Below are 18,641 nucleotides of genomic sequence, written 5' to 3' on the forward strand. Positions count from 1 at the left end.
AAAAATTTTAATACTTGTTTTCTTTATGGTGTTGCATATGTCAAATAGGCTTTCTTTATTCTTTTTTCTTTTTTGTCTGAGTTATTTCAAAAGACCTGTCCTCAAGTTCTGAAATTCTTTTTCTCCTGCTTGATCTAGTTTATTGTCGAAGCTTGATTGTATTTTTTCTTTCTTTCATTGACTTCTTCAGTTCCAGGATTTCTATTTGGTTCTTTTTTACGATGTCTGTCTCTTTATTGACTTTCCCATTCAGATCATGAATCATTTTTCTGATTTCTTTGTACTCTTTTTTTTGGAGACGGAATCTTGCCCTGTTGCCAGGCTGGAGTACAGTGGCGCAATCTCAGCTCACTGCAACCTCTGACTTCCTGGTTCAAGCAGTTCTCCTGCCTCAGCCTCCTGAGTAGCTAGGATTACAGGCATGCGCCACCACACCCAGCTAATTTTTGTATTTTTAGTAGAGATGGGGTTTCACCATGTTGGCCAGGATGGTCTCTATCTCCTGACCTTGTGATCTGCCCATCTTGGCCTCCCAAAGTGCTGAGATTATAGGCATGAGCCACCGCACTCGGCCTTCTTTGTACTGTTTATCTGTGTTCTCTCATACCTCACTGAGTTTATTTAATATCATTGTTTTGAATTCTTTTTCATCCATTTCATGGATTTTCTTTTCATTGGGATCTGTTACTGGAGGATTATTGTGTTCCTTTAAAGGTGTCATGTTTCCTTGTTTTTTCATGTTTCTTGTGTTCTTACATTGATATCTGTGTATCTGGTGTAATAGTTGCATCTTCCAGTCTTATGAATTGACTTCCATAGGAAAAGACTTTTCCTATAGATGTATCTATAGTGTTGGTTGGTTGGGGTGCTTTGGCTTTGATTCTGGATGTAGTTTTTATATATCTTCAGCTGTAATCAGCTTCAGTGGGTATCTATGGGTTCTTTAGTGGCTTAGGCTATAGTTGTTATTGGAGGCTGTGACAAGGCTTTATTGCAAATGGGGATACCAAGTGGGCTGGTCCTTGGGCACCAGTGGTAGTGGTGGCAAGCCAGGTATGCTAGTCCCTGGGCCCCCCAGGTGGTGTACATGGGTTCTGGTGATGGTGGATCTGGGCAGGTCAGTCCTTAGGCCTCCATTGCCTTGCTCAGGTGCCAGGGGTGGCAATGGTGGGCCAGGTGAGCCAGTCCCCAGGTAGTGCATGTGGGTGGGTGGTGGCTGCAAGCTGGGTAGACTGGCCATCCGGCTTTTGGGAGACATGCATGGACACTGGTGGCAGGCAGGGTAGGCCTATTCCCAGGCCCCAGACTATGCATGGGTGGCAGACAGGGCAGAACGGTCCTTTAGATCCCAGAAAATGTGCACCAGTGGTGGTGGGCAGGGTGGATCCATCCTATGCCCCTGGGTCATGTGTGTGCTGGCAGTGGTGGTGGTGGGTGGGGTCAGCCTATCCTCAGGCCCCTAGATGGCATACATGGGTGCTAGTGGTGGTGGGGGTTGGAGGCAAGTCAATCCCATAGCCTCTTAGACACTGTACTCAGTTACTGGCAGCAGTGGCAGGGGTTGGTGTAGGCCTCTTGAGCAGATTTTTAATCTGTCCATCAATTTAGTTTATGTCTTCTAATCAAGTCTCACTCTTATATCTTTATTTTATTACTTTTTGGTTTATAAAAAGCAGAAGAGGAAAGGAAAATTAAAATTGCCTATAATGGAGTCCCCTGTCAGTCGTGTACATATAACTCATTAACACTAGGTAGTATATGTTGATAATCATTTCAAAAAATGAATCAAAAGCATATACTTACTGTTTGGTAACATGTTTTTGAAAATTAAAATGTATCAAACTTTCTTATATCATCGGGTTTTCTTATAACATGGCTTTTTGTTATTTGCATAGTATTTTCATGTGTATTTTACCATTTACTTAATTCCTTATTGCTAGCAATTTTGGTTGTTTCTAGCTATTCACTACTCAAAAATAACATTATATTCCTCTCTGATTTTTTCCTTGGGATCAATTTCTGGGATTAGAATTGCTAGGTTAAAAAGTATGAGCATTTTTAAGGCTTTCAATAAACATCACCAAATAGCCCTCCAGAAACATGGTGCCAATTTATGACTCACCAGGAGGGTGTGAAGGAACCCAGATTTTCATAGTAAATTAGAAAGGTTACTGTATTTTTATTCAAAAGGTAGGCTGAATATTGATTGGTGTAGGTGACCTTACCCTCAGCCATTGTGGTGTTTAAACACAAATGTTGGTTGGGCATGGTGGCTCACGCCTGTAATCCCAGCACTTTGGGAGGCCCAGGTGGGTGGATCACTTGAGGTCAGAAGTTTGAGACCAGCCTGGCCAACATGGTGAAACCCTGTCTCTACTAAAAATACAAAAATTAGCTGTGTGTGGTGGTGCGCACCTATAATCCCAGCTACTCGGGAGGCTAAGGCAGGAGAATCGCTTGAACCCAGGAGGCGGAGGTTCCAGTGAGCTGAGGTCGCGCCGCTGCACTCCAGCCTGGGTGACAGAGATTTCATCTCAAAAAATAGAAAACAAAAAATAAAATAAATGCAAATGTTGAATGAATGTGTTCTTTTGACTTCTCTTTCCTTGTAGACTTCCTCTCCTAAATTACCTCGCTGCCGACAGGGAGGCTGGGCAGGTGATTCCGTGAAGGCTTCGAAGTGAGTACCAGCAGCTCATAAGAGTAGGGGTGGGGGTGCACACGATTGGGGGGACTTTGCTCCTGTGTTGTTTTATTTTTTACAATAGCTTTATTTAGAAAAAATTTACATACCATACAATTCACCCACTTAAAATGTACAATTTAATCATTCTTAATATATTCACAGAGTTGTGCAACCATTAACACAATCGATTTTACAACATTTTTATCACCTCCCCACCAAAAGAAACCCTGTATCTATTAGCAGCCACTTCCCCTGTCCCCCCAACCTCCCTAGATCTAGGTGGTTACCAGTCAACTTTCTCTCTCTCTGATTTGCATATTCTGGACATTTCATGTAAATAGAATCTACATTATGTGGTCCTTTATGGCTGGCTTCTCTCACTTGTCATAATGTTTTCAAAGTTTATCCATTTTGTAGCATTCTGTGTTCTTAATTTCCAAAATATAATGGAATTGCCTGTTGGTAACTGCTGATGAACTGTGCGGCATGTCCTCCCCTGACATATATCAGTCATCATTCATAAAGGGGAACAATACAGATGTCCCATCACCCTGCCTAGTTGGTATCTTGTGTTTACTGTAAGCTGGCATGAATATTTATACCATAACCATCTGACATTATCTCATCAGCCTCTCCAGAGCTCCTGGGAAGGCTGGGAAACCTGATGTCACAGTGCATGTGGCAGCACTTTATAAACTGCATAGGGTTCACAGTGTGGGGCTGTAGATGCAGATGCCATTCTCTCTGAGCTGGATGATGTTGGGCAAGGTGTTTACCATGGTTGAGCACCTGGATGGACACATTGATGATCCCTACAGGGTGATTCAAAGACTGAAGGAAATTACATATGTAACAGGAATGTTGCTGTTGTGTTTAGCCTTCCCAGGCTTTCCACAGCTTAGACTAGAAGCTGATGCCTGTGGTTCCATATTGAGAGGCGGCAGAGTGTGGTGACAGCCGCAGGTACTGGAGCCAGCTGCCTGGCTTTGAATCCTAACTGAGCCATTTATTATCTCAGAGACCCCAAGCAAGTAATTTAATATCTCTGATCTCCATTTCTGCATCTCTACAATGGGGTTAAAAATAGTTCTTACCTGAAAGGATCATTGTGAGGATTAAATGAATTCATATGTGTAAAATATTTAGGAGAGAGAGACACATTTAGGAAGCACTTGCAGATGTTGGCTATTATCATGATGATGATGACGGTTTCTTATCCCCATTCTGTCCTCATAGATAGGCTTTGACCATATTCTTCTCACAGGCATTCTGGCAGGTGGTGATGTTTGTGAGTTGCAGGAGCTTTGGGATCATTATGGTGCCATAAATGCTTCATATGAAGGGTCTGTTTGGGAGAAGTCATTCCAGATCAAGAAAAGCAATGGTTATTTTGAATATGAAGAATCTTCTTTAATTGTGAACTTCATTAAAGCCTTAAGCATAGGAATGTCAGCTTTCCAAAGCTGTAGTATCAGAAGTATTTTTTAAACCTTATGATGTTAAGAATTAGCCAGGGGTGTTCAAGAGAGAGAATACAGTCACAGATTCTTAGTTTCTGTTTCTGGTTGGGCCAGTAAAACCCCTTCTTCATTCCTCTTTTCTGCTTATCACTAGAGACAGAAACTAAAAACCATGGGTTCAGGCTGCTAAAAGCCTAAAATAAAACAAAGCAGAACAACAACAAAATAAGGCAGTTTGGACAAGTTTGAATTAGACATAATCAATGAATGATATCCCCTTGGATTTCTGCCAGCATCTGGGAATTCACATGACCTAGAATAGAAATCTCTGTGAGATCTTCGGCCATCCAGGATAAGCATCCACATCTCAGGGATGGTTTCAGAATTACCTTGTTTTAAATAAGGAGAAAGTGTTCCTCAGACTTCTTCCTATCACATACTCTCTCGCATTTCTTCCATGCTTAAACTGGCAGAATTTTCATGCTAAGGTGTGGTAATCATCTCATTTTACTTATAGGAAGCAACGTCACAGTAAGGTTAATGGGTATCTGATTCAGACATACCAGGGTTTGAATTCAGATTTCAGCTTTTAACTGGCTATGTAAACTTGAGGAAGTTACTTAACCCTGTAAAGTGGCAATAATAACACCTATTGCAAAGAATTGTTCTGAGTCTTGAACACATAGGAAGAGTACTCAGCATAAAGCTAGTACATAGCTTGTTGCTGCAATTAAGTTATGAATAACAACAGTGCATAAGGAGTAAAGTAATAAGGCAGGTCTCTCTAAGTTTTATGGTTCTAAAACAAAGTGTTAGGTAACATGTGTTCTGTAAATGGCATCTATAGTAGGATGGTGCTGGCTGTCACCTTCAGCCACATTTGTTAGCCTCTGTAGCTGTCAGCACCTTCCAGATGCTTTAAATAGGCTTTGATTACAGTTAGTCTTTGTGATTCTTGAAGTTTGATTCATTGCTTAAATATAGTTAATCTAGGCCAGCCTGACAGAGAATATGATAGTAAGACTGAGACATTTTGCTAGCCTTTACCTTTGGTCTCATTTTATGGATGAAATAAGTAGAGTCATAGATGCCTGTAAGTCAGAAGGAGCAAGTGCTTAATGTCTTTTATTTTAGTTCAGAGTCCATTTCTAAAGACTGGATTACAAATCATTTCATTCCTTAATCTCTTACACTAAGTCTTAGATGAAAGATTAAAAAATATATATATACCAGTGGGATGGCCAGTGATCGAATTTAACTACTTAAGATATACACGGGAATAGTTTCTCAAATAATAGTCATTATTCTAGTTTAGAATTTCCTTGAGTAGTTGTTGCCTTCAAAATGGCACTATCTTGAAAGATCTCTATGAGGAGAACTACAAAACACTGTTCAAAGAAGTCAGAGATGATACAAACAAATGGAGGAATAGTCCATGCTCATGGATAGGAAGACTCAATATTGTTAAAATAACCATACAGGCAAAAGCAATTTATAGATTCAATGCTATTTCTATTAAACTACCATTGACATTCTTCACAGAACTAGAAAAAACTATTTTAAAATTTATATGGAACAAAAAAGGGCCCAAATAGCCAAGGCAATCCTAAGCAAACAAAAACAAAAACAAAAAAACCTGGAGGCATCACACTACCCAACTTCAAACTATACTACAGGGCTACAGTAACCAAAACGGCATGGTACTGGTACAAAAAGAGACACATAGACCAATAGAACAGAATAGAGAACCCAGAAATAAGACCATATACCTGCAACTATCTTCAACAAATCTGACAAAAGCAATGGGGGAAGGATTCCTTATTCAATAAACGGTGTTGAGATGACTGGCTAGTCATATGCAGAAGATTGAAACTGGACCCTTTCTTTTACACCATGTACAAAAATTAACTCAATATGGATGAAAGACTTAAATGTAAAACCCAAAAATATAAAAACTCTGAAGACAACCTAGGCAATACCATTCTGGACATAGGATTGGGCAAAGATTTCATGATGAAGACACTAAAAGCAATTGCAACAAAAGCAAAAATTGACAAATGGGATCTAATTAAAGTAAAGCACTTCTGCACAGCAAAGGAAACTGTCAACAGAGTGAGCAGACAACCTAGAGAATGGGAGAAAACTTTTGCAAACTATGCATCTGACAAAAGTGTAATATCTAGCATCTATAAAGAACTTAAATTTACAAGAAAATAACAGCCCCATTAAAAAATGGGCAAAGGATGAACAAACACTTTGTAAAAGAAAGACATACATGCAGCCAACAAGCTCAACATCACTGATCATTAGAGAAATGCAAATCAAAACCACAATGAGATACCATCTCGCACCAGTCAGAATGGCAGTTATTAAAAAGTCAAAAAATATGGCCGGGTGCGGTGGCTCACGCCTGTAATCCCAGCAGTTTGGGAGGCCAAGGTGGGCGAATCACCTGAGGTCGGGAGTTTGAGACCAGCCTGACTAACATGGAGAATCCCCATCTCTACTAAAAATACGAAATTAGTGGGGCATGGTGACGCATGCCTGTAATCCCAGCGACTCAGGAGACTGAGGCAGTAGAATTGCTTGAACCCGGGAGGCGGAGGTTGCAGTGAGCTGAGATTATGCCATTGCACTCCAGCCTGGGCAACAGAGTGAAACTGAAAAAAAAAAAAAAAAAAGTCAAAAATTAACAGATGCTGGTGCGGTTGCGGAGAAAAAGGAACGATTATACAGTGTTAGCGTGAGTGTAAATTAGTTCAGTCATTGTGGAAGACAGTGTGGTGATTCTTCAAAGACCTAGAGACAGAAATACCATTTGACCCAGCAATCCCATTACTGGGTATATACCCAAAATAATATATCATTTTATTTTAAAGACACATGCATGTGTATGTTCACTGCAGCACTATTTGCAATAGCAAAGACATGGAATCAACCTTAATGCTCATCGATGGTAGACTGGTAAAGAAAATGTTGTACATATACACCATGGAATAGTATGTAGCCAAAAAAAAGAACAAGATCATGTCCTTTGCAGGAACATGGATGGAGCTTCAGGCCACTATCCTTAGCAAACTAATGTAGGAACAGAAAACCAAACACTGTATGTTCTAACTTGTAAGTGGAAGCTAAATGATGAGAACTCATGGACACATAGAGGAGAACAACACACATTGGGGCCTATTGAAAGGTGGAGGGTGGGAGGTTGGAAAGGATCAGGAAAAATAACTACTGGGTACTAGGCTTAATGCCAGGGTGATGAAATAATTTGTACAACAAACCCCTTGTGACACAAGTTTATCTGTGTAACAAACCTGCACATGTACCCCTGAACTTAAAAGTTAAATTAAAAAAAAACAAAATATCATTATTAAAAATATTTACTTCCAATTTTTTCCACCCTCTCCTCCCACTTTTTTCTCTCTCCCCCTTCCCCAACACCCCCCCAACACACTTTTTTTCCCGAACCTGAAAATAAGTTGTAGATGTCATGACATTTCACCCCTAAATACTTTAGCATGCATCTCTCAAGATTAATGACATTCTCAGCCGGGCGCGGTGGCTCACGCCTATAATCCCAGCACTTTGGGAGGCCAAGGCGGGTGGATCACGAGGTCAGGAGATCAAGACCATCCTGGCTAACACGGGGAAACCCTGTCTCTACTAAAAATACAAAAAATTAGCTAGGTGTGGTGGTGGGCGCCTGTAGTCCCAGCTACTCCTTGGGAGGCTGAGGCAGGAGAATGGTGTGAACCCGGGAGGCAGAGCTTGCAGTGAGCCGAGATTGTGCCACTGCACTCCAGCCTGGGCGACAGAGCGAGACTGTTTCAAAAAAAAAAAAAAAAGATTCATGACATTCTCTACAGTATCACAGTATCACTCAGTCACTCATACCTAAGACATTTCATAGTGGTTTAATAATATTTAATATATAGTTTATATTTGAATATCCCCCTTTGTTCCCCCAGATGTCTTTTATAACTCCAGGATCCAATCAGCTCAAATATTGTGTTTCGTAGTTGTCTTTTTAGTCTCTCTTGATCTAAACTAGTCCTCACCTTTCCCCATTCCCCACCAAGACATTGACTTTTTTGAGGAATCCAGGCCAGTTGTGTTGTAGAATGTCTCACATTCTGGGTTTCTCTAATTGATTCTTCATGATAAGATTCAAGTTAAAGGTTGTTGACCAGAACAGGTGATCACGTGTCCTTCTTAGCTTATCAAATTAGGACGCATGTGACATCAGCTGATCCCTTGGTTGGCGTTACAAAGTTTTATCACTAGGTCTAGGTGGTGACCACTAGGTCTCTCCATTGCAAAGGTTCTTTTTTTCCTTTATAAATAATTAGTAATTGTTTGGGGTACCGCTTTGAATCCTGTTCACCCACAGTCTTTCACCCGGTTTTAGCGTCCATTAATGGATGGTTTTAGCATCCATTAATGATCCTTGCCTGAATCAGTTATTATATCAGGGATTGCAAAATGTTAACTTTCTAATTCTACCATTCTATATTAATTGCTTGGAGTTTTCCTATAAAGAAGAATTTACTTTCTCTCCTTTTTTCTTTTTCTATTGCTTTCTCTCTTTAAAATCATGGACTCATGGATTTAAAAACAATCTGTTTTATTTTAGATTCAGGAGATACATGCACAGGTTTGTTACAGGGGTATATTGCATGATGCTGAGATTTGAGCTTCTATTGATCCTGTCACTCAGACAGTGAACACAGTACCCGCCCAATAGGAAGCTTTTCAGTCCTCTCCCGCAACCCCTTTTGGAGTCCCCATTGTCTGTTGTTCCCACCTCTATGTCTATATGTGCCCAGGATTTAGCTCCTACTTACAAGTGAGACCTCCAATATTTGGTTTTCTGTTTCTGCATTTGTTTGCTTAGGATAATGGCCTCCAGCTATATCCATGTTGCTGCAAAGGATTTGATTTCATTCTTTTAAATGGCTGCATAGTATTCTATGGTATATATATATATATATATATATATATATATCACATTTTCTTTATTCAGTCCACCACTGATGGACACCTAGGTTGATTCCATGTCTTTCCTCTTGTGAACAGTGCTGCGATGAATATACATTTGCATGTGTCTTTTTGATAGAATGATTTATTTTCCTTTGGGTATGTATATATCACCCAGTAATGGGATTGCTGGGTCAAATGGTAGTTCTATTTTTAGTTCTTTGAGAAATCTCCAAACTCTTTTCCACAGTGGCTAAACTAATTTACATTCTCACCAACAGTGTGTAAGCATTCCTTTTTCTCAGAAGCCTCACCAACATCTGTTATTTTTTGACTTTTTAACAATAGCCATTCTGACAGGTGTGAGATGGTATCTCATTGTGGCTTCAATTTGCATTTCTCTGATAGTGATGTTAAGCATTTATTCATATGTTTGTTGGCTGCTTGTATGTCTTCTTTTGAGAAGTGTCTGTTCATGGCCTTTGCCCACTTTTTAATGGGGTTATTTATTTTTTTTCTTGTTGATTTGTTTAACTTCCTTATAGATTCTGGATATTAGTCCTTTGTCAGATGCATAGTTTGCAAAAATTTTCTCCCATTCTTAGGTTATTTGTTTACCCTGTTGATAGTTTCTCTTGCCGTGCAGAAGCTCGTTAATTTAATTAGATCCCACTTGTCAATTTTTCCTTTTGTCACAGTTGCTTTTGAGGACTTGGTTATAAATTCTTTGCTAAAGCTGACATCCAGAAGGGTATTTCCTAGGCTTTCTTCTAGGATTTTTATAGTTCGAGATCTTACATTTAAGCCTTTGATCCATCTTGAGTTAATTTTTCTTATATAGTGATAGGAAGGGGTCCAGTTTGTCTTTTACATATGGTTAGCTAGTTTTCCCAGCACCGTTTATTGAATAGGATGTCCTTTCCCTGTTGCTTATTTTTGTTGACTTTGCCACAGATTGGTTGGTTGAAGGTATGTTGTTCTAGTTCTAGATTTTCTGTTCTGTTCCATTGGCCTCTGTGCCTATTTTTGTACTTTTTTTATTTTTTATTTTTTATTTTTATTTTTTTTGAGACAGGATCTTTCTCTGTTGCCCAGGCTGGAGTGCATTGGTGCAATCATAGTTCACTGTAACCCAGACTCCTGGGCTCAAGTGATTATCTTGCTTCAGCCTCCCCAGTAGCTAGGACTGCAGGCATGCACCACAATGCCTGGCTAATTTTTTTAAATTCTTATTTTTGTAGAGCTGTGGTCTCACTGTGTTGCTGAGGCTGGTCTCAAACTCGTGGCAGTCGTCCTACTTTGGCCTCCCCAAGTGCTGAGATTATAGCCATGAATTATTGCACCCAGCTGGACTCATGGATTTGTATTGTTCATTGTGTTATAATTCATTTCCATCATCGCAGTTTTTTTTTTCTGTAATACTAATGATTATTAGTGCTCAGATTGTCCCATGTTTGGCCAGGCAGAACTTCAAGATGGCTCTTATGCTTTTGTGCTTTATTAGTATTTGAGTACGTGCTTGCTTTTCAATGCAGCAAGATATTCCAGAATAAATTTGTATTGTGCATGTTTAGTCCAGGAGTCAGCTACTTCTCCAAGGACGCCTGGGTCCTTTTGGTAGAGAATAGTTATAGAATTCACGATCTATATACACACTGCCCATTGCTGTTGGATATCTTTGCTTCTAGGCTCTTTTAGTAGGTAGAACTAGGAAACACATTTTAAAAAATACGCTCTATCCTGTAACACACATAAAGTAGTTTTACAGTTACTATACTAATGTCATTATCAAAAACAAACTTCCTAAGTAAAACTCAAGATTTCTTTGTGGTTCTTTTTGTCCTTAGAATATATCACACTAAGGTTCAGGATACTGTTTTCAGAAGTTATTTGAATTATTTCTCATATAGGTTAAGATATCAATTTAATACACAGTTACATTCACTTGTTTCTGTCTATGTTCAATTTTAAGGTTTTTAAAAATCGTTTTTATTTAATTTACTTTTGAATATGTAGAACATTTACACCAATCAATAGTTAAAATTGTATAGAAAGATATATTCAGTGATGTCTCACTCCCATCCTTATCATCCCCTCCACCTCATTCCCGTCCATCCCATATAGGTAGTTTCTTTATTAGTTTCTGGTTTATTTTTCCTATACTTCTTTTTGGAAAAGTAAACATATGTATATATATATAAAATTATATATACATATATAAAATTTATATAATATACATATATAAATTATATATTATATATAAGTTTTTATATTTCTCCTCCTTTGTTTCTATATCCTAGGTATCAGTGAACTATGGCCCACAGGCCAGCTGCCTATTTTTATCAAGTTTTATTGGAATACAGCCACACCCTTTCATTTTAAAAATTGAAATTGCTGATCCGTATGGAATTTATTTTGGTGTATGGTTTTACTTTTTTCTAAATGGCTATTGTCCCAGCACCACTTATTTAAAAATCCATCTTTCTCTAGTGATTTGAGAAGCCACCTTTATCGTATTCTAAATCTTTGTATGTACCCGAGTCTGCTTTTGGACGCGTTATTCTGTGCCAGTGGTCTCTCTATTCCTAGGCTATTATGTACCATGCTGTTTTCCTTATAGACGATAACAATCATTTTTAGTGTTAAGCGAAAACAAGAAGGTGACGCAGAAATGCAGGTCTCATCTACTAATGTGAATCTTATGGAGGAGCTTTGTTTTCCTAAATTATTAGAGAATTTTAGTACTCGTCATATCTGGAATTTATTCTGAAATAAGAAAATAAGACAAATCCTGTCTGCTTCTTAGACAACAAAAGATTATCACAAGTATTCATTCCTCCGTGAAAATATTAAAGATTTTTCCAGATCAAATCCATTTCCTCTTGGAGAGAGAAGCTTTTCCTTGTCACGTGTTACTTTCCGAGGTATTCACTTGCTTGGCTTTTCAGTCTGTGGCCTGATTCTGACCCCTCGAAATGTTGGAGTGCCCAGGGCTCTTCATCTAACCTTCTCTCTTCTCTGTCAACACTCACTTTCTGCATGATCTCAACCCAGTCTCAGGTTTGACTATCGTCTACGCAGTGATGACTCCAGAATTTATGTTTATATTTCCAGCCCAGTTCTCCTCCTGGACAGCCATTTGCCTGCTTGATGTTTTCAACTGGAATATGCAACACAAACCTGACACATCCAAATTAGTCTTCTAATTTCAACCCCTTCTACCCCCTCCCCTAATTGTGCCTCCAAAGTCTTCCCTAGATCTCGGTAAGTGGTGACTCGTATCTTCCTAATTGCTCAGGTTGTAAACTTTGGAATTATCCTGGCCTCCTCTCTTTATATCACCCTACTCAGTCTGCCAGCTAACCCTGTTAAGTCTACTGTTGAAATACATCTGTTGTGTGAACTGCCAGCACCTGGCTGCAGCCACCATCATTTCTTGCACTGGCTCAAGTGAGAACTTCCTGATGAGGCTTGTCTGTGTTATCTCTGCATAACCAGAGTGACTCTTTTAAAACATCAGTGCAAACCTTTTACTTGTATACTCAGAACCCTGCAGTAGCATGCCACCCAGTCAAAGTAAAACCCAAAGTCCTTACCATGGCTTACAAGGTCCTACCTTACCTCACTTTACATAAAGTAGCACCCCTCATCGCTCTGTGGTCCCCACTGCCTGCGTTATTTACTGCCACCTGACATATACGCATGCATGCATACATATTCTCTTTTTCTATCTGCTGCAATGTAAGCTCTATGAGAGGAGACACACTCTCTTATTTACATACCCCTAGTCTCCTGCACAGTGCCTAGTCCATAATAAGCACTCGGTGACTATTTATTGAACGTATGAATGATCAGATCAGTATTTTTAAACGGTCACTTTGCTTTCAGTGTGGAAGGTGGAGAGCTGAAAGGCTGAAAGACCTGTTGGGATAAGAGCCTAAACCAGGGCTGTGGTGTGAGGACGGAAAGGAAAGACGATGTGGAGACATTTTGGAGGTAGAGTTAATAGAAATACCAGTGGTTGGATGTGGGGCAGAGGGAGGAGTTGAAGGTCACTGCAAGGAGCCCCACTTAGGTGTCTGGTTGGGTCATGGTGCTATAAAAGAGGGAAGGCAGGAGAGACCTGATTTAGGGGCTGATGGTGGGACATGTGGGTAATTTCCACAGCTCAAGAGTCTAAAAGTGAGGTCAAAAAAGAGATGCACTTTGAGTCATCTACAAAAATAGGAGAAGACAAGGACAGATCCTTGGATTTGGCTGTTTGGAGGTTACAGGGGGCCTTTGAGGAAGTGGTTACAGTGATTTGCATTGGAGCCCAAGCCAGATTGCAGTAGATTGAAGAGGAAGTGGGCTGTGAGGAAGTGGCCAGTAATATAGGATACTATGAAAAAAGGAAAGGGATGGAACAGTATTTGGAAGAAGAGTCTAGATTAAGAATCATGTCTGCAGTATTCGAGGAAAGAGTAATTAGAAATGAACTAGGGGGTTAATTGATGTAGCAGGATCCTGGAGGGATAGGATAAGACCTTCCAGGAGAGATTGATTGACCTTGGACAGGAGGAGGGAGGGCGGATACTTTTCCTCCAAAACAGACGGAGCTTGGAAAGGCTGGGTAAGTTATCGAGGAGGGTTGAGGGGAATGGGGAATTTAGAGAATTTCCTTTTGGTTTGGCTTCTTTTTTTTTTCCGTTTTTCAAAGTGGGAAGACAGACTGACTGTTGAGCTTGTTGAGGCAAAGGAGAGTGGCATCTGGAAGTCAAGTAGAGCAGATTTAAAACAGAAAAACAGGCTGACGAGGGGTAAGAGAGGCAACTTTCGAGCTTTGAGGACCTACCTCATTAAGGTTGGAAACATGAGCTCCTACCATTTGCTGGATACTCTAGTGAGTACCAGAGTGGAAGATATACTTCGTGTCCTGCAAGAGCTCAAATTCTAATTTAGGAGACATTTTCATCCACAAAAACCAGGAATGACAAAAGGAGCATATTGGCAGAAGGTGCATATAGTAAGTGAGGAACAAATGAATGAGTAACACTGGTGATGGGATATCAGAAGAGAGAGTAATCATTATGGTCAGGGAGTGTCTTACAGAGGAGATAGGAGTTAAGCTGGATGAATTTTGATGGTCAGAACAGGATCATGAAGAAGGCATTTTCGTTTAAGATCTGGTGTTGTGGGAGTGATAGTAACTTTATTGTCAGTCTAGTTACAGCAGAGAATTGACCCCGGAAAATAGCGTATTCACCTTAAATTCTTTTTGGATGATAATAACAATGGCATTGTGCTAGATACTTGTCTTAATTTGGCTACTATAACAAGTTACCATATACGGGGAGGTTTAAACAACAAACCTTTATTTCTCATGATTCTAGAGGCTGGAAATCTGAGATCAGGGTGCCATCGTGGTTGGGTTCTTGGTGAAGACCATTTTCCTAGTTTCGTCCTTAAGTGTCTTTCCTTGGTACGTGCACGTAAGGAGTGAGATTTTATTTCTCTTTCTTGTCCCCATCATGAGGGCTCCACCCTCATAATCTCACCTAAACCTAATCAGCTCTGAAAGTCCCACCTCCAACCACCATCACATTGGGGATTAGGATTTCAACATAAGAATTCTGGGAAGACACAAATATTTAGTCCGTGGCAGCACCTTATATGTGCATTACACCAACTCTGTTGGGTAGATTCTGTTCAATAAGCTAGGTATCCCTGTGCAAAGAAGGTAGGAGGAAAGTGTCACCAGTGAGAAGTAGAAGGGCTGTTTATGAATCTGATCGAGGAGCTCATAGCTAAGGAATATGAGTTTCTGGGATACCTTGGCTTTATTTGCATAACACTGCCCAGGATAGAGAACAGAACATGTGTCAGCCACCTCACTGGCTAGAGATGTTGGGTGCCAGAGCTCAATTGCTCATCCCTGAGCCACAGAAAGGGCTAAGTTTAGGAATTGCCTGGGGCCTGGGATCACTACCAGTCCCTTCCCCTTGGCGTCAGAGTCATAGCTATGCCAGAGATTCCATCTTGGAGCTGTCCTTGGCTCTGAAGTTGCCCGAGGTAGGACGCTTATGGTGGGTCACTGACTTGGCCATGGGGAATAGAGCTGAAGAGAGAAAGCCAGTTTGGTAAAGAGAGGAAGGAAAGGTAGTCTGATTAAGTTTTGTCTCAAAGTGTCTGTTTTTGGGTTTGTCCCTGCATTGATCTGCAAGGGAATGAGGCAAGTAATGGCCCCTCAGGGACTTTCAGGACTTTGCTGTCAATGTCAGCCATCATTTTCAATCACCCTCTCCCTCCCAGCCATTAATTTTGGCCCAGGATCATGGGGACTTGTCCATCTATCACTCCTAATTGACACTAAATGATCTGTCAGTTTATTGATGAACGGCAGGAGTAGAATTGTCACAATATATTTTACTTTCTAACAACTCCTCCTGACAATTTTACCTTGTCCATCTCACTCTCCTCACATAAATCTCCATTGGCCGCTCATTCCTTCTCATGGGCTGTTCTGGTGCCAGCCACTTCCACACCATCTGCACGCATCAAGGACATCAAGATGGCGGTAGAACTGCTGTGTGCTGGTCCTGAGGTTATCCCCCTTCCCTCCTCCTTCTCTCTTTCTCTCTCTCTCTCTTTTTTAATGGCATAGATGTTCCAAGAATACTAAAGGGCTTCTGTCCTCTCCCTCTGTGTCATTGCCATACCAGAATCTTTTTGCTTCCCTTTAGCAGCAAGTAGTTGATTCGTATTAGGCTAAAAAGTGTGAAAAGCAAAACTCATGGAGCCAGAGGGCTCCTAGATCTGTAAGCACAGTTGCAAACATACGTTCTGTCCTTTTAAACCAGCTCTGTTATAGGCTGTCCATCCCCATAGAAGTCAATTTCCCAGAAGGGTGTCACAGAGAGAAGGTTAGCTGGAGCTGCCCAGCTGGTGTGCCATGTGCTGCACTGTGGGTGCCAGTGTGCCATGATGTGGGCACTCCCTGCCTGTGGGGTATACCTAGCCAAGGCCCCTAGGCTGGTCACCTGTGGCCATGAGAAGCCTCATCTGTCCACCCATTTATGTGTTATTTTTAATTGCTTCATGTCTTGAAAAAGACAGGGAAGTACTATGTCAGACATATATAAGGGCACACAGTTATTTAGTCTCAAGAAGATATACCTATGGATGTGAACATGCGTTATCCTGTATGAGGCCAAGGGTGAGTAGAAAAGCTTGACGATATATAAATAATAAATAATGCAATTGATTCCCTTCCTCATACCTTTCCTGCTGCTGCTGGAGATCATTTTTATTAATTGATAAGGACTGTTTTTGTTTGTTAACCATCATGACATTAGCATGCATATCAAAATTAATAATTCCTTAATGTCATCTGATATCCAGGTCATATTGAGTTACTTCCATTGTCTCAAAAATGTGTTTTATACGTGGATTGTAAACAGAACAAATCAAGGTCCATATATTGTATTTAGCCATTTCCTTCCTTCCTTCCTTCTTTCCTTCCTTCCTTCCTTCCTTTTTTTCATTCGTTTGTTTGTTCGTTTGTTCTTTTGTTCTTTCGTTCTTTCTTTTTTTCTTTTCTTTTTTTTTTTTTTGATGGAGTCTCACTCCATTGACCAGCATGTAATGCAGTGGCGCGATCTCAGCTCACTGAGTCTCTGCCACCCAGGTTCAAGCAATTCTCCCACCTCAGCCTCCCAAGTAGCTGAGACTACAGGTGCGTGCCACCACACCTGGCTAATTTTTGTATTTTTAGTAGAGATAAGGTTTTGCCATGTTGGCCAAGCTGGTCTTGAACTCCTGACCTCAGGTGATCCTCCTGTCTCGGCCTCCCAAAGTGCTGGGATTACAGGCGTGAGCCACTGTGCCTGGCCTAGTTGTTATATTTCTATAGTCTCTCTTTTATTCTGCAACAATCACCACCCCCCAATGTTTTCCCAATGCCATTGATCCTCTCTTCCTCCCTCCCTCCCTTCCTTCCTTCCCTCCCTCCCTTCCTTCCTTCCCTCCCTCTATCCCTCCCTCCCTCCTTTTTTAGAAACAGGATCTTGCTCTGTTGCTCAGGCTAGAGTGCAGTGGCATGATCATAGCTCACTGCAACCTTGAACCCCTAGGCTCAAGTCTCCTGCCCCAGCCTCCCGATTAGCTAGGACAGGTGCATGCCACCATGCCTGGCTAAATGTTTAAAAATTTTTTGGAGAGACAAGGTCTTGCTGTGTTGACCAGGTGGCCATGATGATTTCCTTTTTTAAAGAAACTTGTCCTGTAGAATTTCCCACATTCTGGATTTGGTCTGTTGCTTCCTAGTCATGGTGTTTAACTTGTTTCTCTGTCCCTCATATTCCCTGTTAAACTGATAGTTAGGTGTAGCTCTAACTGGGAGTTCCATTTAGGCCCAGTTTTGGCAGGAATATTTTGTAGGTGATGCCGTGTACATCCCACTGTATTGCCTTGAAGGCACAGGTATGAGAAGGCACAGGTGTCCGGTCATTTCACTTTGAGCCTGTGATTGACCAGTGGGGGCAGGGCTGTGTGAGTCTCCATTTTATAGCCCCCATCAGACTCCCCTCTCATGGTTGTAGCATCCATTGCTGATAGTTGCTAGAGCCATGATTTCATTAAAGGTTGTCAAGTGATGACTGTCTAATTTCCATTTATTAACAGAAATTCTTCTGTAATGAACTCTTGCTACTTGGCTGCTTGAAATACATTTTATACTTGTAACCCTAACTTTTTCTCTTAGTATTTTTATTTTAAAAAATTTCAAACCTATAGAAAAGTTGCAGTATTAGTACAGCAAACACCCATGCACACTTTTACCTTGAACAACCAGTTGTTAATATTTGCCTATATGTGGCTTTTCCCTCATTCTGTTTTTTTTAAAAAAATTTTTATTGAACTGATTAAGAGCTGCAGCTGCCTTTGCCTTTGCATTACTATTAATAGTAACAAGCAAGTAGTTACTATGCAAGAGATATTTGTCTATTTTGTTTGCATCTGAGTCTGTAGGGCTTGGAACACATAGGTGCTCCATACATATTTGATCAATGAGTAAATTTGGGGCATTTCTTACAGAGCTCTAATAATTGAAAAGGGTGTCCCTGGTAGGACCAGGCAGCTCTGATTTCCAGTAAAGTAAAAGGACTTAAGCCTTGAACTTCAGATTTTCATCGGTAAACACAATTTTGCTCATTTGGTTTTCAAGAAACACAAAACAAAATTAGAAGTACTGAGAATTGATTTTTCCCTTGCTACCCTCAGCCACAAAGAACCCGGAATCAGTATGGCATGAAAGGAGTCCTGGGCAACGTGGGTTCTTAACTGTCAGTCAGGTACCAGAAATGAGTGTCCAACATTGGGTAAAATCAGATGGGGCTGTTGCATGTGAGATGGTTGAGAAGGGAGGGTCTTAGGGAGCAATTGTGCTCCCATTTCCAGCGGCTGTGCCTAGAGTTTAGAGGCTATGTCCCTATTTCTGTGGTTTTTGGAGATGCTCGTCTGAACTCTCTGCTTGGATC

At 40.6% G+C, this 18,641-nt stretch overlaps 1 protein-coding gene across 3 annotated transcripts in view; it reads left to right on the plus strand.

Moving 5' to 3' along the window:
- Window positions 1–18,641, plus strand: part of IFT43 (intraflagellar transport 43) — a 102,469-nt gene that overhangs the window by 38,372 nt on the left and 45,456 nt on the right. For all 3 annotated transcript variants that reach the window (XM_054448056.2, XM_063651925.1, XM_063651924.1), the window contains one exon: window positions 2,613–2,680. In XM_054448056.2, coding sequence (XP_054304031.1) covers window positions 2,613–2,680 — 68 coding nt within the window. The remainder of the gene's footprint in view (window positions 1–2,612; window positions 2,681–18,641) is intronic.

Source organism: Pongo pygmaeus, chromosome 15 (assembly GCF_028885625.2).
Source record: "Pongo pygmaeus isolate AG05252 chromosome 15, NHGRI_mPonPyg2-v2.0_pri, whole genome shotgun sequence".
In the NCBI taxonomy this organism is placed as follows: Eukaryota; Metazoa; Chordata; class Mammalia; order Primates; family Hominidae; genus Pongo; species Pongo pygmaeus.